Genomic DNA, 26,342 nt, shown 5'->3' on the forward strand with positions numbered 1-26,342 from the left:
CATTTAAAGATGAGGAAACTAAGGGTCAAAGGTGGTTAGCAAAGTGGGCAGTGGTTAATAATAGCTCACACACTGAGGTCTGGCTACCTGAGTTTTTGTCTAAGCTCTGCCACTTAAATCTCTATGACCCTGTGAACATTTTCTCAATCTCCTTAAGTCTCAGCTTTCTAATATATTGAAATAACAGTGTCAGTCTCATAGAACTATTATGAAGATTAAATAGGATATAATACGTGGAAAGTGCTAGGTGTGTACAGTGTGTGCCCAATATCACATACGAGTACTAAGTAAGGTCACTCCAATGGTAGGAAGCAGCTCTTGTGACAGTGTCTCATGTCACTTTCTTACTCATTGCTTTCTTTCTAATCAGCACAAGCAATATATACATGAAAATGAGTAGTATTGATAGAGCCTCTAGTAATTTACTAAGTTAGAGGTAGTAGGCATGAGAGCAAGAAATAGAAGAAAAACTTCATGCAGGGGTAGACATTACATAGTTTAGGCTGAAAGGCCATGACATAAAATGTTTCCTGAAAAAGCACAGCAGTGTTTTTTAAATGATTTTAAAAGTCCACCCTTCTCAGACTCATGTTTGCACAATATTTACTTCAATTATTTACCAGTGATTAACCTTAAACACAAGAGCAAAAGAAATATTTGCATATTTGTTTTTGGTAGAAACCTCCAGTGATCATTCCTCCAAATGAACTTGTCACTTTTCCTACTTATGTAGTAGTTACACATATTAAATATCATCCTTCCAACATTTGGAATTATAAGCATTGTTGTTTAGAAAGAATTTGTTCTTTTTATTTTTTCTCTACTTCAAGTTCCTGTAATACTTTAATTAAACCCTATTCTGGTACTTAGTATTTTTGACATTGTTTTCTAGTTATTTCCATAGCTTATATCCCCTACTTAAAGACAGGGTCTGACTCAAGTGTCTAATTACATTGGCTAATACCCCCAGTACAAGCCCAAGAACACATTATAAATTACTCTAAGATGAATGGTCTCTTTCATTGCTTAGTCATCTTCTCAGTGATCAAGTAGTTATCTCTTAATATTTATGTTTTTCTACTGCCAATGACTCTAGGTGGAACTAATATCAATTGTGTTGATTAAATATTAATTTTAAGAGATTCCAAACAATAATTGAGATATATAAAGTCTGACACTGTTATTGTCCGTTTTTAGGCTTATTTCATAATGTAAGGGTTTGGCTTTGTTGTTTTCTTTTTAAAAGCAAGTGTTACTGATGCTTCATACCAGAGCTTTTAGAAAAGTAACAGAATGTAGTTGACTCTGACGTTGTGTGGTTTTAGTGCATTCAAGCAAATGTGGCCATTAGTAAGCAAGCAACAACGTAACTTACGGAATAGAAAGGGAGAAAAGGCCATTCTCTCTTCTGCCATTCTCTCTGTGTACAGATTAAACATTTCCTTTGGTCTTGATGAACTGTTAGGTCAGTTTACCTCAAACTGTTTTTTGGCCTAAGGAAATCTGTTCTCTGGCCTTTTGAAGTTATATTCAGAGACCGTGCTTTTGGCTGTTTCTTGCAAAGAGATATGTTTTAACTTCTGCAAAGGCCAGAATGGCATGAGATTCTGGTGTGACACATTCAGTGATGATTTACCAGAAAATACACTGCAAATATGAAAGACTGCAGGCAGGTTTTATATGTGGAACTCTGCTCAGACTGAGAGAAAGTCTAGTTATTAGTAAATCTCTAGTTTTTTCAGAGCTGGATTATTTTGTCACATAAAAATATAGTGAGATAAATGTTAAAAGGACTGCCAGAGTCAGTTTTATTTAATGGTTTCTCTTATTCAAATATCACAGGTTAAAAAAAGGTCAGAAAGTGGAAAGTATCTAAAAGATTATGCTTTATAACCAAGCAATCCATAAGCTCTGAGAAATATTTCTACTAATTAAAGCTACTGTTTGTTGAACAGTATTGATCCACTGTGTGTCAGAAACTTAACATATATTCTCATTACTCTTCACAGCAGCCCTGCAAGATGTGCTTTAAACATTTTTTTTTTAATTACCACCTCACATATTAGGAGACAGGCTCAAATAACTCCCACTTTTAGTAAATGTCAGAGGTAAGATTTGAGCCCAATTCTGTCAATTACCAATATCCACATGCTTTTAAGTGAGATAATATTTGAAAGTGCTTGGCAAAATGTTTAAGTGGTAGCTATTATTATTTCTATTCAGCTGCGCTTCCTCCCAGACTATAAATACATACATACCACACACACACACACACACACACACACACACACACACACACACACACACACACAGAGTGAGGAAAAAAAAGAAGAGATAGCATTATAACATGACACCTCCAATAGTAAGCATCCTATCATGCCATCAGACTTTCCTTCACATAGATAATCCACAAGCAGTTAAAAGCTATACCGGAAAAGCCACTTTACAAGATGTAATACCTAGGAGTAAATATAAAGATACCTGTGCACATCTTTTTTGTAGACAACTTTAAAACATCCTAGCAGGACAAAATATAGACTTGAACAAATGGAAAGAAATGTATGTTCTTGGATAGAATGATTCAAGATTATGAAGACATTAATTCTCCATGAGTTAATTTATAAATTTAACATGAACCTATTAAATAGTCACAGTAATTAACAGTTTTTACCCAAATGCTGGACAAGAAGATTCCAAACATCAGAAATCCGTCTCTCGATAAGGTGTATAGTTGCTTTTTTTCTCCTCACCACCACCAGTTCCCTAATATTTAGATAAATACATAAAAATGTTGGATTCATTTTTATAGGTTACATTATGGAGAACTTTAGTCTCCTAAGAAAGGAGGTAGGAGTGGAGAGGAGTGTTTGTAACAGTGTTGTGCAGTTCTTTGAAACTCCTAAGTTTTGTGACAAAATTATATCGTGAACTCATCAAAAATTATTTTTAACAATCTGTCAGCTGACAACTTGACTAAATCCTTCAGTTTTGTTACTAGCATAGAATAAGGAGCTACCCACTGGCAACAGGATTACTTACCTAGTATTTATTATTTACCTTGTTTTACCCAATTACTAAAAATACCAGTGGATGCCAGTATTTCAAATTGTCTTTGTTTGGTGTTCAGAAGTTTTCTATTATAGCTCTTTACTCTTGCTTACTTTTAAAATCATTGTTTTTCCTTTTTTTCCACAGTTGCATTAAAATCCTCCCCTACTGAAAGAAACGGAGGCCAGGATAACTGTAGGGCAGCAAATTTCAGAGAAGGCCTGAACTTACAAGAAGGAGAATTCTTATTACAGGTAAATTTTAGTAAATATAGTTTCTTACACTAAGGACAGTTGTAAATGGAAAATGAATTAATAAGTCTTTTAGTAATTCCCAGTTTACTTAGGATTTGCTCAATGTTTTTTGCCACTTTCATCTGAACTGCGATAGTGAATGATGCTTAATACATGAAAAAATGGAATTATAGTCATGCACCATATAATGATGTTTCAGTTAACAACAGACCACATATGCGACAGTGGTCCCATAAGATTATACCATATTTTTTACTGTAATTTTTCTAGTTTAGATACAAAAATGCTTACCATGTGTTAAAATTGCCTACAGTATTCAGTATAGTAACATGCTGTACAGGTCTGTAGCCTTGGAGCAATAAGTTATACTGTATAGCGTAAGTGTATGGTAGACTATACCATCTAGGTTTGTGTAAGTACTCTCTGTGATGTTTGCATGATGATGAAAATCACCTAACCACATATTTCTTTGGATGTGTCCCTGTTAGGTAATGCATGACTGTATATGAAGTAGATTAGTTAGAAGACCAGTCAACCCCTTCTGTTGTGTTAATATTTCTTCAAATAGCAAGAACTCCTAGAGTATTTTAGAGGTTCTAATTTAAGATGTTGAATTTATATATATTTTTATGGAATGTATCTCTATTAAAATTGTTAAATGCATTTCTTAAATAGTTTAAAATAGTTCTTAATCCAAATTTCATTTTGCCAATATGTTATAACTTACATTTTATTTTAGCAACTGTTTGTGACTTATTAACATACTAAAGATTTTCTCAACAACTCCAATCCCTATTTTTATGCTTCAGAATTTAATTTCTAATTTGTCTATGAAAGCATTTTGAATCTTTTTTTACTCTTTTTTTTAGAATTGATGCAATGATTGATTCTCACTTAAAATTCTCAGATAGTTATTTTGTTGAAAAAAGATAGAATAAAGATGTGTGCCATGTGTGCTGTCACCGCTATGTGATCGTTATCAGTCTCACCCACTGAACTGACTAGAAAAACTTACTTCACCATTGTTACAAAAAGTAACCCTAAGTTTCGGTAAGTCCACTAGTTCATTCAGTGGATGGTGATGTGCCTAATAATATAACATTTTTATTACAATTGTGTAATCACATTCAAAGTCCTGTTAGCAAAAATTAACTTACTTTAAACGAAGTAAATCTATTAAAGCATGAGTCCTCCCCTAGCCCCAATTGAGGATCTTCATGTACATGTAAACCCAAACATAAAGACTCCTTATTCAGGTCATAGGAAAGCATTTTAATAATTGCTGTTTAAGATGATTAAACACACCTCTTGGGTTTTCTACTAAGGGCCTAATGAAATCCTGTATTTCAGGTGAAATAGACAAATATGTACTGATTGACGTAACACTTGGCAAGTTGGTTTAAATTATGGGCCATTTTTATTTTTTTCCCAAAACATTTAGGCAAATTGTGTACATACCCTATGTCAGGGAAACAGAATAACAATAATATGAATGCAAAGCTGTAAAGCTATAATTATATGGAATATATATATTTTAAATTATCTGCAAATTGGTAACCCTTAAGAAGTTAAAATAAACTTACCTGTTCATATTGAATACCATTTGTAGATTGCTCTCTTAATAGGAAGACTCACATTCTCTATGATTTTCTTAGGATTGTGCTTATATGTTATCTTTTTATGAAGAAGATGACTAGAAACATTATAGATATGTGAAAATGGCTGTTTGATTATATACAGTTGCATAATGACATCTGACTTTATATTGCAACCGACAGTTATCAGCCAATTACCACTACAGTGTGAAAGGTGTTACCAGAGGTTCTGTATACCATATGGCCTAAAACTTTTGAGGAGAAATATTTTCCTTTGCTTAACAAAGGCATATGAAGAAAATGTTACAAAAATTTTTATTAAAGGCCAGGTGCGGTGGCTCACGCCTGTGATCCCAGCACTTTGGGAGGCCAAGGCGGGCAGATCACGAGGTCAGGAGTTCAAGACCAGCCTGGCCAACATAGGGAAACCCTGTCTCTACTAAAAATACAAAAAATTAGCTGGGCGTGGTGGCGGGTGCCTATAATCCTAGATACCCAGGAGGCTGAGGCCCGAGAATCGCTTGAAGCCAGGAGGCAGTAGTTGCAGTGAGCAGAGATCACACCACTGCACTCCAGCCCGGATGACAATGCGAGACTCCATCTGAAAAAAAAAAAAAAATTTATTAAAAGTTTAAGACATCTTTCTAGGTTAGCTTCAATTTATTACTATTTTACAAGGAATAAAAATGAAACAATGTGAATAACTGTGTCTTTATTTACTTCACATGTTTATTTCATAAGTTTAAAATGTATCTCTTGCTATTTAATACTGTACTTGTTAAAATCTTGCAGGTTTGTTTTTCAGTGACAGGAGTTGAAATTTTATATAACAGTATTGCAGTTTCTCTGAAATAATAAGTGAGCTTAACAAAATTTTCAGATAGGTTGAGTGAATCTTTGTGACTAAAAGAATGATGATCTCTTTTATTTAATTAGCATATTAATTCCTTCTGTTAATTTATTGAGACAAATCAATACAAGTAATAACCTTGGGTCTCCCGGTACTTGAGATCATTTGAGATATATAAACATTGATATGCATCTATCCTTTCTAGATTTTTATTTCTGATAATAACATTTGTCTAAAGAGATTTCATAACTGTACTTAAATTATCCTTCTGTCTTCTGGCATGTACACCAATGAGTTTATTGGAATGTGACTAAATTTGTTTCACTGTTTGAAAAAGTATGATGTTCTACAAAATAATATGAATGTGATCAATGGATAATCTTCCCTAGAAGCAGATATTTTCAGGATGAATCAGTGCAATGACGGATATATAGTGTTACTGCCAAGAGAATTTAAGAATATTCAATTTTGAATGTGTTAATCATTAACTATTCAAGTTCTTATGGGTAGAATCACCATTGTTTATCCTAAGGGAATTGCCAGGTATTACATATAATACTTGCAGTCAAAAACCTGAGAGCCTGCTTGTGGTTAAAGGGACATGGATGGAGCCGGAGGCCATTATCCTTAGCAAGCTAACACAGGAACAGAAAAACCAAATACCACATGTTCTCACTTATAAGTGAGAGCTAAATGATGAGAACACATGGACACACAGAGGGGAGCAACACACACTGGGGCCGTTTAGAGGCTGCAGGGTGGGAGGAGGGAGAGAGGATCAGGAAAAATAACTGATAAGTACTAGGCTTAATACCTGGGTGATGAAATAATCTGTACAACAAACCCTCATGACACAAGTTTACCTACGTAACAAACCTGCACTTCTACCACTGAACTTAAAAGTAAAAAAATAGAACAAAACAGTCAGAACCATGCACCAATTTGGGATCGATAACACATAAAGGCAGCATATCATGTTATTTAAGTGAGTATGCTTTGGAGCCAGACTGAATTTATCTCCTGGATCAGCCATTTTCTGGCTATGTGACCTTGGGCAAGTTACTTTTAAAGGTATAGTCCTTGACCTCAGTTTCTTCTATTGTAAAACTGGAACATGGCACTTACCTCACTGGGTTTTTGGGAGAAGAAACCACTCAAATACATAAAAACATTTAGAAAAAGGAATACTAAATAATAGTTGTTATCTTTGTAGTCAAGTTCTCAGAAGTATAATATAGATCAAGAATCTTGAAGGTGGAGAGTAATTGGAGTGGAAAGAGAGACAGTCACTGTATTTCATTTATTTCATCTGATAATGAAGATATCGACTGGACTGTATGTGAGCGTCATAAGCACTAGGGCAAAGACTTGTTAACTCTTAAATCCCAGAACTTAGCATACATATCTCCTCTTGGGTATGTAATAGTTTATTACATGTTGAATAAATGAATCACTATTATTTATATAGCTCTTTATAGTTCTCAAAGCACGGTGATATAAATCTTTATTTGCTCATTTCTACAACCATATAACCTTATTACACTGAGTGCTGGCTCTGTGCCAAGCATTGAGTTAGGTGGGATATCGTCATTATATCTACCTGATGAAGTGCCAGTTTTTTGAAATAACACTGAAGCCTAAAAAGCAGTAAATAGCTTAACCAAAGCCACACAGCTAGTAATAGACAGAGACAGGAGTCCAGACCAAATCTGTCTGACTACACAGTACAATTCTTAAACTAAACCATACTGTGTTTCTCCTTACATGAAAAACAGGGTGTTAGAAGACATTAGCTGTGATCACACAGTAAAGAATAGATCAAGTACCAAATTGAACTCAAGGAGAAAATAGTGAGGGCTTGTAGAATTAAAATATATGATAATAATAAAGTGATCTATGATACTATTGTTATCCAAGAGGAGAATAAAGGTATTAGTTGATATTGGACTTGAATTATCCAGTAATAGAAAAAGAGACTATAACATCCAAACTAAAGAGTATGGGCTAATAAAAAATAATGGACCCAAAGCAGGCAAAACAGAGAGAAAAAGAAACATTATAAATGTGAATGTGCTGTGAACAAATAGAAATAACACATATAAAATGATAAATTTAGGTATATGTTCATAATGACATTAAATTTTAGTGGACTAAATTCACTGTATGCTTGTTTTACATGTGTATTATATTTTAATTGTATATTATATATATATATTGTGTTTTCCTATAAAAGTCTTAAAATGTTCTGTGACTTAAAATGTTAGCATCAGTGCTTGAAATGTCTTTGTACAAGAAGAGTTTTCTGTTAATGTTCCCAGTTTAAGAATCTAATCAACATCTTTGCCTCCTGTTTCCCTCTAAAAAAAAGCAGTGTGATAGACTATAGTGAATGATGTCTAGTTTGCTTTTTAAAAAATATATACAATATATTTAAAAGAGAAGATCTGAAACATGAGGAAGAAGATGAATTCCATATTCTACCAAAGTTATTCTGATTGAGCATTAAATTTAGCCATTTTTCCATAGACAAATCAAAAGGTATGAATAGATATTTCTTAGTCCAGGAGTGTATGTTTTGGCTGTGTTTGTGAAATGTGATAATTTTAACTATTTTGAAGAGAAGAATTTTCAGAGATAAAAGTAATAACCTTTATCTGACGGTCAATATTAAGTCATATTACTAATTTTAGAACTTCCTTTCCTTGTAGGCTCTGAATGGCTTTGTATTAGTTGTCACTACAGATGCTTTGGTCTTTTATGCTTCTTCTACTATACAAGATTATCTAGGGTTTCAGCAGGTAAGTATATATTATTTATATCATTTATATTATTATATCATTTACTTTTTATATATATTTGGGACACAGTTGGCCATTTGTATGTATAAAGTATCAATATATGCTGTAGAATACAGTATGTATTTATAGCTAATAATTTTTTCTAATATTAATAATTTACTGCACTATAATTCCTTTAAACCTTTATGTGATTCATGGTTACTGTGTTTCTTCTTTCGCTTATCAAGAATCTCATATATAAGAAACTTACAGGCACATAGGGTCTAGGGGAGAAGATACAAAATTATTTGCTATCAAATAACTTATGGATAGCAGAGGATATATGACAACTATGAAATGAATGAGATGCTGTTAAAAAGTACAAGTGAAATCCTATGATTTATACCTTTAATTCTGATTTATGTGGATTATGGAAGTTATCCTAAATCAGATGGTATATAAGCTGACCTAAATAATGTGTAGCAGGTGGGTGGTCAAGAAAACATAGGAATATTGAAGTACTGTAAGCATTAGACTGGAAGTCATTGAAGGAAACAAACGTGTCTGACTTGTTTGATGTTACTGAATGAACAGTGAATAGATGGAATTATAAATATTTGATATATTGGAAGGACAAGAACATCTTTTATGGTTTGAGAACAGATTGTAACATTTGAATGCTTGCTATTCTCATATATCTGGTTCTCAAATTGTAATGTGCACAAGAATCACCTGAAGACCTTGATAAAACTTGGTCATCCCTGTGAGCCCCATTGTCAGATATTCTGAATCAGTAGTTCACAGTGGGGCCCATGAATTTGCATTTCTATCAAGCTCACAAGGCTGCTGGTCTTAATAACAGTTATATAGACTAGAGCTTCGACTCTATTATATACCCAGTGGAAACCACTGAAGGGTTTTGTTACAGGGGATGTGTATATTTCAACTTGCGTTTCAGATGCAACTTCCGGAAATTGTGTAATGGTTGGCATCAAGATGATTTAATACTAGAAGATTAGGTTCCTAGGAAGATTTAAGTGTAGATGACTAAAGTAGTGGTATCTAGCTACTACTGCTACCACAAAGTCTAAACTCCTGATATCTTGCATTCTAAAGAAAATACATTAATGTCCATAGAAAAGCCTGTTTGAAGCCTAATGTATTATATAACTGTCTTAATCATGATTTGATATTGTGATTTACATTAGTAAGAAAATCAGAGAGATTAGCCATTTTCCAATCCATTTTTTTTCTCGCATATACACATGGATTTTTTTTCCTAGAAGAATATTCATATCTGACGCAAGTGGTAGATTAAGACACCATTTTTAAAACTGCAAGTTGTGACTCGCTCATGGGTATGCAGTCGAGACAGTGGATCACTATCAAACTGTTTTTTAGTTGTTTAGGATAGAATAAAATAATATAGAATACACAGTATTATCTCATGTAATAATGGTAAGTGTTTTGTGAAACTTTTCCATGTGTTTATGTCTGTGCACACACCTGTGACAGATGGAAATGTATTTTTTATCATAACTTGCAGTTAAAAAAAAGGAAAACTCTGGTTTAAGCACTAATGGCTCAGCACTGTAGTAAATGGTGAGAGGCAAGAGAAGGAAAGTGGGTTTAATATGGTAAAGGCACAATCCCTTGCTCTTGTGGAGTCTACTTGGAGTGAAAATTTTATATGAAGAAAATTTTAGAGAACAGTGAAGGAAATACATAAAGAATACCATTAAGCTTAGAGAAGTCAAAGAGGCCTGGGGTGGTTAGGAAAAGCTGCATGGAAGAGATAAGAATCTAAAAACTAACAAATGGATATGGAACATAAACAGATTTTAATATGTTGCATTTAAGGAATGGGGATGTGACTTATTTGAGCAAGAGCATTCATGTTGGGAACTGATGACAAGTAACTTTTGGCTTATCTGTTGTAGTGCCAGTCTCTTTAGCTTTTTCTACCTTAGGTTCTATCTTAGGTGACTAGGGAATTTTAGGAATCATTCAATTTGTATTCATCACCACTAGCAAGCACCCACTAATCTAAATAGGCTTTAAAATTAATTTAGCCATATTTTTAAATCAGTCCTTTTGTTGTATTCCTTGTATCTTTTTTCTTTAGTCTGATGTCATACATCAGAGTGTATATGAACTTATCCATACCGAAGACCGAGCTGAATTTCAGCGTCAGCTACACTGGGCATTAAATCCTTCTCAGTGTACAGAGTCTGGACAAGGAATTGAAGGTAAGAATTGATGGTACAAAAAATAGTGTTGGTAGTTTTTAAATATGAGTCTGTGAAAGGAGGCTGGGAACCTGTAGGGTCATAGAACTCCATGATAGGGAAGCAGTGGAAAGATGTAAAGTCTGCAATCATAGGCCACAGCTAGGTCACAAAGAGCCTGATGAGCTAAGGAATATTTTGGCAAATGAGAGCCATTAATGAGTTTCAGGCAACAGAGTATTGCCATAGTCAGTAACGTATTTTATAAAAATAAGTAGTACCTTCATGAAAAATGGAAGGAAGGTACAAGGTTGATACCTGAGTGCATGTAAATTATTGTGTTTAAAATGCACCAAAGAAAAAAGTAAGCTAGCATATGCAAGTATAAAAATGCTTTTCTCAATGCAAAAAAATGTTTTTGGAAATTTGTTAAAGTGTTAAGAAAACAAAAATGCATTAGAAAATATGAAAATTGTTGACAGTGATAGCTCAATAAAAATTTAAAAAATTATGCAAGTTCTATCTGATAAAAGTGATATTTAATAAACTTTTAGTTTCTTGTCATTAGCTCTTTTGAAAATGATTTTTTTGTATTCAGAACACAGACTCCAGTTTAGAAACTAATACAAATTTTACCTATTCAAGTGCTTAATTTTACAGCAAAATGGAAAGTAAATTTTGTTTTGCCTTTATTTCTACAGAAGCCACTGGTCTCCCCCAGACAGTAGTCTGTTATAACCCAGACCAGCTTCCTCCAGAAAACTCTCCTTTAATGGAGAGGTGCTTCATATGTCGTCTAAGGTGTCTGCTGGATAATTCATCTGGTTTTCTGGTAAGGTACAAAATTTTATGATACTGGCTTTTACTATTGTTACAATAACAGCTTGAGGCAAATTTAATTTAGCAAAATATAATTCAGCAGAGAACTATTCCTAAATCAGGCAACCCTCAGAACCAGAGAGCTTCAGAGAGCTCACTTAAAAACATGGGCTGGAGCATTTATGAACAGAAAATGCAAGTGAGGTACAGAAATGGCTTGATTGAGTACAGCTTGGGATTTGCCTTATTTGAAGATGATCTGATTAGTTGGCCACCTGTGACTGACTGAGACTCAGCTATTTGGTTACAAAAGTTTAATTCTACTGTTAGGCTTTCCGTTAGCTTATATAGTAAATGAAGTTGCAATTCCTTGGTAAGGACTTAAGGAGCAGAGGCATCTTTAGCCCAAATTTAGTTTAACATTAAGTTATAGAAAAAAAAAAAGTTAAGCCAATTTTCTTTGGTTGTCTTTGATTTCAGCTTTAAAAATCTGCTACCAAATAATTTGATAAAGGAAGGTAACATTTTAAAGTAATTATTTCTGATTTTGACTGTCTTCTATAACTCAGAGAACTGCTCTTTAGGATATAGTAACAAAGATTGAGTGAAATAACATGAAGCCTTGTATTTTGACTATTTTAGGATTTTTAAGGTATGAGAGAATTATGTAGCCCTTTTTTAATAGGAGGATGCTTACCATCTTGGGATTGAATGCCTGCTAGACAGAAAAATTATGGCCTTTCCATATGTCTCAAATAACTGCCACATAGAAAAACGATTGTATATTCATGATTGTGGAATCATCATTTGATAGGAGATGCTGTTTTCTTGTTACAAAGTCTGAACACCTGCATAGGAGTTGACTGTAGGGAGCAGCTTAGGATTCCTCAGAGTGGACTTGTCTGTTATCTCATTGTATCCTTAGCTCATGTTACCAAGTACAGGAAAAGAAAATACAAAGTATATTGTATATTCTTTTTGTGAATAACAAGGAATTTGAAACAGATAATCAAATCTTAAATTAACATTACCAAGCAATGATTTTTGTTTATGTGTTTATTTCTGAAGAGGATTTTGCTGACCCAGATTTAGAATTGTGCTTTGAGACAGTTTTCCCAGTATTATTGCTCGTGAACAGTTAGTATGTAGAGTCATGTCCTGCATAATGATGCTTTGGTCAATAACAGACCATGTATATGATGGTAGTCCCATGAGATCATAATGGAGCCAAAAAATCCCTATCACCTAATGATGTCATAGCATTGCTCACATGTTGATGGTGATGCTGATGGAAGCAAACCTGTGTTGCCAGTCATATAAAAAGTATAGCACATACAATTATATATGATACATAATACTTGAAAATAAAAAAATAATAAATCACTATGTATTTACTATTAATCATTATTTTACTTTATTTTTAAATTTATTATACTTTTAATTATTGTATTTTAATCATTATTTTAGAATAAGGTTAACTGTAAAACAGGCTCAGGCAGGTCCTTCAGGAAATATTCCAAAAGAAGGCATTGTTATCACAGGAGATGACAGCTCCATGCATGTTATTGCCCCCGCAGACCTTCCAGTGGGACAAGATGTAGAGGTGGAAGATAGGATCATTAATGATCCTCACCCTGTACAGACCTAAGCTAATGTGTGGGTTTGTGTCTTAGTTTTTAACAAAAAAAGTTTAAAAAGTAAAAAAATTAAAAAATAAAAAATAGAAGAAAGCTTATAGAATAAGGATATAAAGAAAGAAAATGTTTTTGTATGGCTGTACACTGTGTTTAAGTGTTATTACAGAAGAGTCAAAAGTTAAAATTGCAAAAGTTTATGAAGTAAAAAAGTTACAGTAAACTGTGCTGGGATTACAGGCATGAGCCACTGCACCTGGCCAAAAGGAAAATATTTTTTATAAATTCAGCGTAGCCTAAGTGTATAGTGTTTATAAACTCTATAGTAGTGTACAGTAATGTCTCAGGCCTTCACATTCACTCACCACCACTCACTCACTGACTAAACCAAAGCAGCTTTCAGTCCTGCCTACCTTGTTTACAATAAGTGCTCTTATACAGGTATACCATTTTTTGTCTTTTATACTTTATTTTTACTGTATATTTTCTATGTTTAGATACACAAATACTTAACCATCATGTTACAGTTGCTTTAAGTATTCAGTACGATAGCATGCTGTACAGGTTTGTAGCCTAGGAACAAAAGGCTATACTGTATAGCTTAGATGCGTAGTAAGCTATACCATCTAGGTTTGTGAACCTACCCTCTGATGTTCACAGGATAATGAAATTGCCTAAGGACACATTTCACAGAACATGCCCCTTTTGTTAAATGACATGTGAGTGTATGTCTGAGGTGGAATATCTGTGTGCAGGAGGGTCCTTTCCTCCTTGTGCTGCTATTATTTTGATGTCAGAACCATCCCTTGGACTGGTTGATATTGTTTTAAGCAATTAAATATATCATGTTCATGTTTAAGTGCCTTTGTTTTCCCTGTCTTCTAAATTTCTTCCATATCTTTACTCAGTAGGGCTCTGCATTCTTTATATGTTTTCATGATGATTCATTTTAGTGTCTTAGTAAAATTATATTTTGCCTCTATAGAAAAGATTATGAACTATGCAGTATGCTATGAGCTGTGATATAGTTCATGTATGCTTGAAAATGAATGTTTACTTTAGGACTTTATCACCATTCAGGATATATTGATTGCCTGGTGTGCAAGGAGCTGTGTGAGGTGAAAATGATAGGGTAATGGCAAGCTTGGAAAATGATATAGGTTTTCATGTTATGACCATTAGGAACAAGGAGTGGTTCACTTATCCCTTTAGAATATTTTTCATATTACTCTTTGAGATAGATTTAATGGGCATCCCATGGAGAGAGGAGTGAAAGAAACTAACAGTTCTCAGCTTCAGGAATATTTATGGAATTATCAAGAACCCTAGAGGCAGCCATAATGGAGCCTTTTAAAAAGGCACTATTTTATATTGTTAATTTTAATGAACTTTTTTGTTGTTGTTGCTTTTTTAAGGCAATGAATTTCCAAGGGAAGTTAAAGTATCTTCATGGACAGAAAAAGAAAGGGAAAGATGGATCAATACTTCCACCTCAGTTGGCTTTGTTTGCGATAGCTACTCCACTTCAGCCACCATCCATACTTGAAATCCGGACCAAAAATTTTATCTTTAGAACCAAACACAAACTAGACTTCACACCTATTAGTTGTGATGCCAAGTAAGTGAGACTTTTTCACTTTTATTTTATTGGATGTACATTATGTTTCAGTAAGTCTCTCTTAGCATGTAAAACATACAGTGTATGTAATATTGTTTATTATTAGATTGGCTATTATCTTATATTCTTCCAGTGTAGCCTTTTACAGTAAAATAATTTAATCAGGCTCACAAATCATCTTTTTAATTTTTTGCAATACTTGTCTCAAATGATGATGTTCTTATATATTAGTAAGGTTTATTCTTCTGATGACATTTATGTTGGTTTGTTTTACATTTTTAAATGGCACAAATGTTATTTGATTTCTAGCCCCAGAAGTTTTAGTAACTTTCAGAAAATTGTGAGCAAGAGTCTGATATTAAACATTCATATCATATCAAACATATCAGTGCTTTTCTCCTTTCTAATGTGGGAATGCAGAGAGGTAATTAGAAAAACCTTCTTCCCTAAAAATAGATTATAAAAACATTCCAGATTTTTATTAAAGATGTTCTGTTACCCATACATCTGCTCTATTAGATTCATTTTTAGCATACTAATTTCCATGGATTTATTCAGGAAAAGAAAATAGGCTGAAACTGAAATTTGCAATCATAAGCAAAGAAGAGCAGTTTACATGGATGTGTTGAATTTCACATCTACTTATGTGAAATTCTAAATGTGAACTAAAACATATTGCAGAAACTAGCATAAAACCAATGAATTTATCTTGGTTATTTCATTTATGTTAAATCTTAATCCATTCTTATTTTACCTTTTTTTATTTTAAACAGAGGAAGAATTGTTTTAGGATATACTGAAGCAGAGCTGTGCACGAGAGGATCAGGATATCAGTTTATTCATGCAGCTGATATGCTTTATTGTGCCGAGTCCCATATCCGAAGTAAGTTGTAGTTCCTTATGAACATCTCAGAAAAAAACGGCATATACTGTTGTACATGTTTCAAATTCTTACGTAATGTAAAGTGTTTAAGTAAAGTATATGGATAAACTTCTACTTAGTAACATATCATTATGATTAACCAGGGTTACACTCTTTGTTCATTAACTTGTCTACACCTGCCATGTAGAAATATTGTTGTTTAGTTATTAAAAAATGACCATTTTGGCCCATGAAGTTTTGCTTGGGAATTTTTTAATTACATCGTTATCAATTCATAAATCTATGTTAATATTGTAACAATAATAGTGTTAATAATTCTAGTTTAAAATTATAAAGTATTAGGCTGTAGGAAAATATTCCCTATTTAAATGAAAATAATTTTTTAATCTTTTTTTTCCCCAATTTATGTTCTCTCTATACTTTGCTGTGTTACTAGAATTGTCTGGTACATAATCTTCCCTTTAACATTTAAAATAATAAATTTAAAACAACTCTGAAAAACTATTTCCATGCCTTTTATTATTTTTTGTTTAAAATTTATTGTCTTTGGGGATAAAGGAAATACATCCAGAACTATGTCACAAGAGCTTTGTTTTAGGAGTAATCTTTCATATATTGATTTGGGGTTTGATAATTTAATTTTTTAATTTTATTTTAGTGATTAAGACTGGAGAAAGTGGCATGATAGTTTTCCGGCTTCTTACAAAAAACAATCGATGGACTTGGGTCCAGTCTAATGCACGCCTGCTTTATAAAAATGGAAGACCAGATTATATCATTGCAACTCAGAGACCACTAACGTAAGCAAAAATAATGTTTCCTGTTTTAACGGTTTTGTTTTCATAAGTCCTCTTATGTGAAAGCATAAAAATAATTCAAGCAGACTTTAGTCTGTAAATAAAAATTGAAAAGTTTAAGTAATTCATCTAGAAAGAAGAGCACAGGTGAGAGACATTGAGAAGATAGAATTGACTAACTTGATTGAGCAGCTACATGTGCAGAGCTATAGAAAGAATAATAAAACTCTAGGGTTTTATCCTGGGCATATGAAAGACACACGAAAAGCTAGTGTCATTGGTAAAATAAAAGAAAAATATAACAATGCTTTATTTAGAATATGTTCTCTAAACCCAGCAGTGATTTTAAGAGTTTCTTACATATGCTGCAGATAAGTCCTTTATCAAATATTTGTATTGCAAATGTTTCCTCCCACTCTGGAGAATTGATTTTTGTCTGTAGCTTGAGGTAAGGACTGATTCCCCCCAGCCCTTATACGTATACCCAATTGACCAGTAACATTGAAAAGATGATTTACCGAGAAGGTCATTGTTTCCCCGCTGCGCTGTATTTTGATCAGGGGATTTTGTCTGTGGTTCTCTGTCTGGATTGTGTTGTTCTATTAATAGCTCCATTAGTGCAGTTGTCTATTTTGTCTAGCATTACACTGTTTTACTTATTCGATCTTTATTATAAATTTCTATGTCAGAGTGTGTCATTTTGTTTGTTTTGCCTTTTTTGTTCTCCTTCAAGATTGCCTTGGTTCTTCTTTGCCCTCTATAATTCCATATACATTTTAGAAAGCAGTTGTCTGAAAATCTGTTGAGATTTTGAGTGCAATTACCTTGAAACTGTAGATCATTTGGGGAGAATTAACATCTTTTTAATACTGAATCTTTGAGCCCATGAACATGATGAATGTATGTATGTGTATAAGTACCCATGGAAGTACATGAGTATGTGTGTACCATATGTATATGAGTGCATGGGTATGTGTGTACCTCTACAAATTTGTCCCTTCTCCCTTGATCAATGTTTCTAGAAGGCACTTTTTTTAATTAGATTTTATTAGTCTTTATTAGGATCCAACTTTTGGTTTATTGATTTTTTTCTATTTTATACATTTGTTTTCAATTTTAATTATGTCTGCTCATTATTATTTTCTTCCTTCTACTTTCTTTGGGTATAATTTATCATTTTTTGCAACTTTTAAAAAATATATACTTAAACATATATATCAGTTTCCCTTTAAGTACAACAATACAACCCTCATCTTTTGCTATCTTATTTTTATTATTTAATTGAAAATACTGGCTAATTTGTTTTTATTTTTATTCATGAATTATTTAGAAATACAGTGTTACTGTACTTTTTGGTGTTTGGGGATTTTTCTAGTTGCCTCTTTGTGATTGACTTTTAGCTTAATTCCATTGTAGTCAGAAAATATTCTCTGAATGGATTTCAGTTTTTTTGAAATTTGTGGTGACTTATTTTATGATCTAATACATGGTCTATGTTGGTAAAATATCCCATGTAATCCTGTGAAGAATACATGTTCTGTTGTTTGGGAGTATCTTATTTTTATATATCAGAAGTCTAGTTTGTTAATTGTGTTCATATTTGTATACATTTGTTGATATTTTATGTGCTTCTGTTAGTTACTAAGACATTTTGTTTTCATTTATTACTGAAGGGGGGCATCTTTTTACATCTTTCTATGACATTTTTCTTTCATAAATTACATTTGTATCATTTACCTGTTTTTCTTTTGAGTTGTTTGCCTCTCTCTTAGACTCTATTGGAGCTCTTTATTATGGATATGAAATTTTATAAGTATATTAAATTATAAATACATTATGTTACAAATATTTTCGTTAAGAATTCTATTGCAAAAATACAAATACTTTAATATTAAGTAATTTTCATATTATTATGCCAGTCTTTGTCTTTATAGCTTCTGGGTTTTATTAAAGAGGTTGTTTCAGATTCTTAACTTTCTAATTCCTAATTTTTTTGTTTTTTTATTATTATTATTATTATTATTTTTGAGACAGGATCTTACTCTGTCACCTAGGCTGGAATGCAGTGGCACAAATGTGGCTCACTGAAGCCTTAACCTCCAGGCTCAGGCAGTCCTCCTGCCTCAGACTCCAGAGTAGCTGAAGACTGTAGGCATGTGCCACCACGCCCAGCTAATTTTTATTTTTTTGTAGAGGTGGGGGTCTTGCCATGTTGCCCAGGTTTGTCTCAAAATCCTGGGCTCAAGCAATTCACACACATCAGCCTCCCAAAGTGCTGCAATTACAGGCATGCACCACCATGCCTGGCCCCTAAATTCTCGTAGTCTGTTTTTGTGTGTAGATCTTTATTCCACACAAATTTATTATTTTTTTCTTTTTTTGCAGGGTGTCAGGTAGGGATGTAACCTGACCATGGAGTTAACTAAGTTATTTTTTAAAAATTAAATCATTTAAATATGCTTGTCTGAAAAACAATTTTATAGCACCAGTCATGAGAATAATTGAGGTGAAAATAAAATATGTCCCTTTCTGAATTCAATTACAATGTATTTTGCTTTATGTTTTTCTTTTTTTAATTATTTTTATTTTAAAATGTTTGATAGAATTTTTTCTAAGACTTTTTTGTACACAATTTTAGAGATGAGGAAGGAACAGAGCATTTACGAAAACGAAATACGAAGTTGCCTTTTATGTTTACCACTGGAGAAGCTGTGTTGTATGACGCAACCAACCCTTTTCCTGCCATAATGGATCCCTTACCTGTAAGGACTAAAAATGGCACTAGTGGAAAAGACTCTGCTACCACATCAACTCTAAACAAGGATTCTCTCAATCCTAGTTCCCTCCTGGCTGCCATGATGCAACAAGATGAGTCTATTTATCTCTATCCTGCTTCAAGTACTTCAAGTACTGCACCTTTTGAAAACAATTTTTTTAACGAATCTATGAATGAATGCAGAAATTGGCAAGATAATACTGCACCGATGGGAGATGATACTATCCTGAAACATGAGCAAATTGACCAGCCTCAGGATGGGAACTCATTTGCTGGAGGTCACCCAGGGCTCTTTCAAGATAGTAAAAACAGTGACTTGTACAGCATAATGAAAAACCTAGGCATTGATTTTGAAGACATCAAACACATGCAGAATGAAAAATTCTTCAGAAATGATTTTTCTGGTGAGGTTGACTTCAGAGACATTGACTTAACGGATGAAATCCTGACGTATGTCCAAGATTCTTTAAGTAAGTCTCCCTTCATACCTTCAGCTTATCAGCAGCAACAGTCCTTGGCTCTGAACTCAAGCTGTATGGTACAGGAGCACCTACAGCTAGAACAGCAACAGCAACAGCAGCATCACCAAAAGCAAGTAGTAGTGGAGCCACAGCAACAGCTGTGTCAGAAAATGAAGCACATGCAAGTTAATGGCATGTTTGAAAACTGGAACTCTAACCAATTCATGCCTTTCAATTGTCCACGGCAAGACCCACAACAATATAATGTCTTTACAGACTTACATGGGATCAGTCAAGAGTTCCCCTACAAATCTGAAATGGATTCTATGCCTTATACACAGAACTTTATTTCCTGTAATCAGCCTGTATTACCACAACATTCCGAATGTACAGAGCTGGACTACCCTATGGGGAGTTTTGAACCATCCCCATACCCCACTGCTTCTAGTTTAGAAGATTTTGTCACTTGTTTACAACTTCCTGAAAACCAAAAGCATGGATTAAACCCACAGTCAGCCATAATAACTCCTCAGACATGTTATGCTGGGGCCGTGTCGATGTATCAGTGCCAGCCAGAACCTCAGCACACCCACGTGGGTCAGATGCAGTACAATCCAGTACTGCCAGGCCAACAGGCATTTTTAAACAAGGTAAGGGTGTTATCAAACTGAATTAAATCTTTCAGTGATTCTTTTTACCTTATAGACATGTTACACATTTTTTATGTCAGCTGATTTTAATCTGTTATCTATAGTATTCATGGAGACAGCATTTTTTATTATATCTGTGACTACCTTTTTTTTTTTTTTTTTTTACAAGCCTGTACTTTTTCCAGTATGTTACTAATATATCATTCACCTGATTCATGAGGGAGAAAGATATCAAGGAATGAAGCAACATGAATGTGTCCTTAATATAAGATGACCTAAATTACCAGGTGAAATTAGTTTTTAGAAGTATTATGTTTAAAATAGATAATTTGGTTTATTCTTTCTGGATTCTTTAAAAATTATATGGCTATTTAAAAATTCAAGCTTTAAAAAATGTATTGCAATTTTTAAGAATAATTTCTTCAAAGCTCTATTTTTTTATATATGTTTGAAATTGAGTTAAACTCAAATTTAAGTGTGCTTTCTTACAATGCCTCTGAAACCCTAGATTAATTATATCCCTGGAATTCAGTCCTAGGCACCTCCATGTTCTCTAGCTATTCCTCCACATTACCTCCCCTATCTTCATTTCATCCTTTAAGGTCAAATGGCTTTCTTTTCTGGCTTTCTTAAAAGAGGTAACTCAGCTGGCTTTCTGTCATGGAAATCAAGCTTGATAGTGCATTTTTGTTGTTTAAATGTGTCATCAGAATCCGTCTGGCAGTGAGCACACTTTAAATCTAAAAATGATCACTTAAAAAAAAAAAGTTAACATAATGTCAGTAACTGCTATCTCTGGCCACTCAGGAATACATCATGTTTGCATTTATGCTTTTTCCATTAGAAAATATTTAGTTCATTTTAAAGTATATTTAAGTTTAGTTTTAAAGAATATCTTGACTAAAATTAAGCTCCTTGACCCCTGTTTACTCTGTATTAGAGTATAATAATTAAAAGTATGACCTGAAGCTTTATCTTTAATTGTATTTTCTGGCTTTTTTCATACATTTTGCTTGTCTAATTGTATATGAGCTTTTTAATAGAAAAGGACGGTGAAAATTTTTCTTATTCCTTACATCCTTCAATTATATTAAAATTGAATAATATTCAGTTATAGTCTGTCTCACAAAATTGCTATGAAAGTATATTTTACTCTTGAGTAAAGCAAATTGTACAGACGTTAATTCTGTAAAATTACATTTTGAATAAGGAGTTGCATGAGTACCACATAAGTTCTTTGCAGTGTTTTCCCCTCACTACTTTTCACTGCTTCTTTGTAAATAACCAAATAATTCTATAGACCTACATATGCTCCAGAGTACATGTTATTGAGCTAAGACACTCAATATTGAGCCACTGAGTAGCTGTTCAGCACTTGAAATGTGGCTAGTCCAAACTGAGATGTGCTGTGTGAAGTACACATTGGATTTTTGGATTTTGAAGACTTGGCTTGAAAAAAGAATGTAAAATATCTCATCTTTTATTATTGATTTCATGTTGAAATGATTAGTTTTTTCAGTAGCCGCATTACAAAAGTAAAAGGAAACAGGTAAAATTAACTTTAGAAATGTATTTTATTTAATCTACTGTAGCCAAAAATTTAAGTTCTGTATGTGGCTCACATTATATTTGTATTGGATTACACTGCTCTGTACAGTATGTTTAAAGAGAATGGCTGACATGAATTGTGTTATGAGTAATGAGAAAAAATCATTTAAAACTCACCATTATCTGGGCAGGTAATACTAACTTTTTATTTAAAGAATTTACAGTGTTGCCATTCATTGAAGATACAGGTTATATGATTTTTACTATAGATTTTATATATGTTTTGGAGGATCTGTGAAGTAATTAACATTTTGATTACTGAAGCCAGTTATGTAGGCTTTACAAAGGTAGATTTTATTTGAAGCAATTAAGGATATGATTTTAATCTGTTTTAAAGTTTCCAGAACGTCCACTAACTAAAATATAAAGGCTCTGTAATCTATAAAACTCTACAGAGCTATACATCTTCATGTCCTTCCTTTTTATTTTTCTTTTTTCTACTAGCATATAGAAACCAGATTCATTGCAGTGTAAGAAAACAAGACAGAGCATTTTCTTTTGGTAACTTAATTCTGTAATTAGAACTATGCTTTCAGTAGTATTCATTAATTAAAAGTATATTATGAATAAGAAATCGGTTAAGAAAATCATACCTGTGGTGTAATATTTTAGGAATATTTAGAAACATTTAGAAAATCAGAAGCTGCCTTTTTTGGAAAAGTTTTGCATTCCAGTGTAAGATTCCTGAATATGATCAATTCATTGATACCTATAACCTGAAACCTGGTCAAAGCAAACCTACTTATGACAGAGAATATTTAACTGTAATTCATGACTTGTGCTGTTTGACCCATCAATTCCTACCTGACCCAAAGGCAATCTGAAATGAGACAGCTGCATCACTCATCTGTACCATGTTCAAAATTTCCTGTCAAATTAGTGGAAAAACAGGTTATAAATGCAACTAATACATAATATGTCCTCAGTATGTCTTCACTGTGTGAAAGATTTAAAATTTAGCAACAGTAAAGGAACTTGAAGTTTACAACTCTCGGGGGTAAGATTTTAAAAATACATGTTAATGTTATTTAATGGCTTAAGATACTTGGAAGATCTATTCCAATAAGTTGCATCACCATTTTTGTTTTCAGTTTCAGAATGGAGTTTTAAATGAAACATATCCAGCTGAATTAAATAACATAAATAACACTCAGACTACCACACATCTTCAGCCACTTCATCATCCGTCAGAAGCCAGACCTTTTCCTGATTTGACATCCAGTGGATTCCTGTAATTCCAAGCCCAATTTTGACCCTGGTTTTTGGATTAAATTAGTTTGTGAAGGATTATGGAAAAATAAAACTGTCACTGTTGGATGTCAGCAAGTTCACATGGAGGCATTGATGCATGCTATTCACAATTATTCCAAACCAAATTTTAATTTTTGCTTTTAGAAAAGGGAGTTTAAAAATGGTATCAAAATTACATATACTATAGTCAAGATAGAAAGGGTGCTGCCACAGAGTGGTGAGATACCGTCTACATTTCACATTATTCTGGGCACCACAAAATATACAAAACTTTATCAGGGAAACTAAGATTCTTTTAAATTAGAAAATATTCTCTATTTGAATTATTTCTGTCACAGTAAAAATAAAATACTTTGAGTTTTGAACTATTGGATTCTTATTAGTTCCCCAAATACAAAGTTACAGAACTAAACTAGTTTTTCCTATCATGTTAACCTCTGCTTTTATCTCAGATGTTAAAATAAATGGTTTGGTGCTTTTTATAAAAAGATAATCTCAGTGCTTTCCTCCTTCACTGTTTCATCTAAGTGCCTCACATTTTTTTCTACCTATAACACTCTAGGATGTATATTTTATATAAAGTATTCTTTTTCTTTTTTAAATTAATATCTTTCTGCACACAAATATTATTTGTGTTTCCTAAATCCAACCATTTTCATTAATTCAGGCATATTTTAACTCCACTGCTTACCTACTTTCTTCAGGTAAAGGGCAAATAATGATCGAAAAAATAATTATTTATTACATAATTTAGTTGTTTCTAGACTATAAATGTTGCTATGTGCCTTATGTTGAAAAAATTTAAAAGTAAAATGTCTTTCCAAATTATTTCTTAATTATTATAAAAATATTAAGACAATAGCACTTAAATTCCTCAACAGTGTTTTCAGAAGAAATAAATATACCACTCTTTACCTTTATTGAAATCTCCATGATGATAGTTGAAGTTGCAATGTGAAAAATCTGCTGTTAACTGCAACCTTGTTTATTACATTGCAAGAAGCTTTATTTCTACTTTTTAATTAAGCAAGGCACCCATTTCAATGTGTATAAATTGTTTTTAAAAACTGTTTTAGACCTATAATCCTTGATAATATATTGTGTTGACTTTATAAATTTCGCTTCTTAGAACAGTGGAAACTATGTGTTTTTCTCATATTTGAGGAGTGTTAAGATTGCAGATAGCAAGGTTTGGTGCAAAGTATTGTAATGAGTGAATTGAATGGTGCATTGTATAGATATAATGAACAAAATTATTTGTAAGATATTTGCAGTTTTTCATTTTAAAAAGTCCATACCTTATATATGCACTTAAATAATTTGTTGGGGCTTTACATACTTCATCAATGTGTCTTTCTAAGAAATCAAGTAATGAATCCAACTGCTTAAAGTTGGTATTAAAAAAAAGACAACCACATAGTTCGTTTACCTTCAAACTTTAGGTTGTTTTTAATGATATACTGATCTTCATTACCAATAGGCAAATTAATCACCCTACCACCTTTACTGTCCTAACATGGCTTAAAAGAAAAAATGACACCATCTTACCATCTTTTATTCTTCTTTTCTTCTCCTTTTTTTTTTTTTTTGAGACAGAGTCTCACTCTGCCGCCCAAACTGGAGTGCAGTGGCACAATCTTGGCTCACTGCAACCTCTACCTCCTGGGTTCAAGTGATTCTCTTGCCTCAGCCTCCCGAGTTGCTGGGATTACAGGCCTGTGCCACCATGCCCAGCTAATTTTTGTATTTTTAGTAGAAACGGGTTGCACCATGTTGGCCAGACTGGTCTCAAACTCCTGACCTCAGGTGAGCCTCCCACCTTGGCCTCCCAAAGTGCTGGGATTACAGGCGTGAGCCACTGCACTCAGCTCTTCTTTTCTTTATATAGGAGAGCTGAAGAGCTTAGACACATTTTGCATGTATTATTTTAAAATCTGATGGAATCCCAAACTGAGATGTATTAAAATACAATTTTCGGCCGGGTGCAGTGGCTCACGCCTGTAATCTCAGCACTTGGGGAGGGCGAGGAGGGTGGATCACGAGGTCAAGAGATGGAGACCATCCTGACCAACATGGTGAAACCCTGTCTCTACTAAAAATACAGAAATTAGCTGGGCATGGTGGCGTGAGCCTGTAGTCCTAGCTACTCAGGAGGCCGAGGCAGGAGAATAGCCTGAACCTGGGAATCGGAGGTTGCAGAGCCGAGATCGCCCCACTGCACTCCAGCCTGGCAATAGACCGAGACTCCGTCTCCAAAAAAAAAAAAAAATACAATTTTTATTTCTTTTACTTTTTTTAGTAAATTAATGTATATAAAAATGGCTTCGGACAAAATATCTCTCAGTTCTGTGTATTTTCAGTCAAAACTTTAAACCTGTAGAATCAATTTAAGTGTTGAAAAAAATTTGTCTGAAACATTTCATAATTTGTTTCCAGCATGAGGTATCTAAGGATTTAGACCAGTGGTCTAGATTAATACTCTATTTTTACATTTAAACCTTTTATTATAAGTCTTACATAAACCATTTTTGTTACTCTCTTCCACATGTTACTGGATAAATTGTTTAGTGGAAAATAGGCTTTTTAATCATGAATATGATGACAATCAGTTATACAGTTATAAAATTAAAAGTTTGAGAAGCAATATTGTATATTTTTATCTATATAAAATAACTAAAATGTATCTAAGAATAATAAAATCACGTTAAACCAAATACACGTTTGTCTGTATTGTTAAGTGCCAAACAAAGGATACTTAGTGCACTGCTACATTGTGGGATTTATTTCTAGGTGATGCGCACATCTAAGGATATGGATGTGTCTAATTTAGTCTTTTCCTGTACCAGGTTTTTCTTACAATACCTGAAGACTTACCGGTATTCTAGTGTATTATGAAGCTTTCAACATTACTATGCACAAACTAGTGTTTTTCGATGTTACTAAATTTTAGGTAAATGCTTTCATGGCTTTTTTCTTCAAAATGTTACTGCTTACATATATCATGCATAGATTTTTGCTTAAAGTATGATTTATAATATCCTCATTATCAAAGTTGTATACAATAATATATAATAAAATAACAAATATGAATAA

General features: G+C 33.2%; 1 protein-coding gene across 2 annotated transcripts in view; it reads left to right on the forward strand.

Moving 5' to 3' along the window:
- Nucleotides 1–26,342, forward strand: part of AHR (aryl hydrocarbon receptor) — a 47,653-nt gene extending 21,311 nt beyond the window's left edge. The window contains exons 3-12 of one of the 2 annotated variants that reach the window (XR_008667389.2): nucleotides 3,196–3,302; nucleotides 8,456–8,545; nucleotides 10,650–10,773; nucleotides 11,454–11,584; nucleotides 14,621–14,823; nucleotides 15,597–15,706; nucleotides 16,365–16,506; nucleotides 19,142–20,390; nucleotides 20,560–20,677; nucleotides 23,090–23,212. Coding sequence is in view for 1 of the 2 variants with exons in the window: in XM_004045136.4 (XP_004045184.2) it covers nucleotides 3,196–3,302; nucleotides 8,456–8,545; nucleotides 10,650–10,773; nucleotides 11,454–11,584; nucleotides 14,621–14,823; nucleotides 15,597–15,706; nucleotides 16,365–16,506; nucleotides 19,142–20,390; nucleotides 23,090–23,233 (2,300 nt within the window). In the remaining variant the exon portion in view is untranslated. Of the gene's footprint in view, nucleotides 1–3,195; nucleotides 3,303–8,455; nucleotides 8,546–10,649; nucleotides 10,774–11,453; nucleotides 11,585–14,620; nucleotides 14,824–15,596; nucleotides 15,707–16,364; nucleotides 16,507–19,141; nucleotides 20,391–20,559; nucleotides 20,678–23,089 lie in introns of both variants that reach the window. The other variant, XM_004045136.4, reaches the window with a different exon arrangement.

Source organism: Gorilla gorilla, chromosome 6, assembly GCF_029281585.2.
Source record: "Gorilla gorilla gorilla isolate KB3781 chromosome 6, NHGRI_mGorGor1-v2.1_pri, whole genome shotgun sequence".
NCBI lineage: Eukaryota > Metazoa > Chordata > Mammalia > Primates > Hominidae > Gorilla > Gorilla gorilla.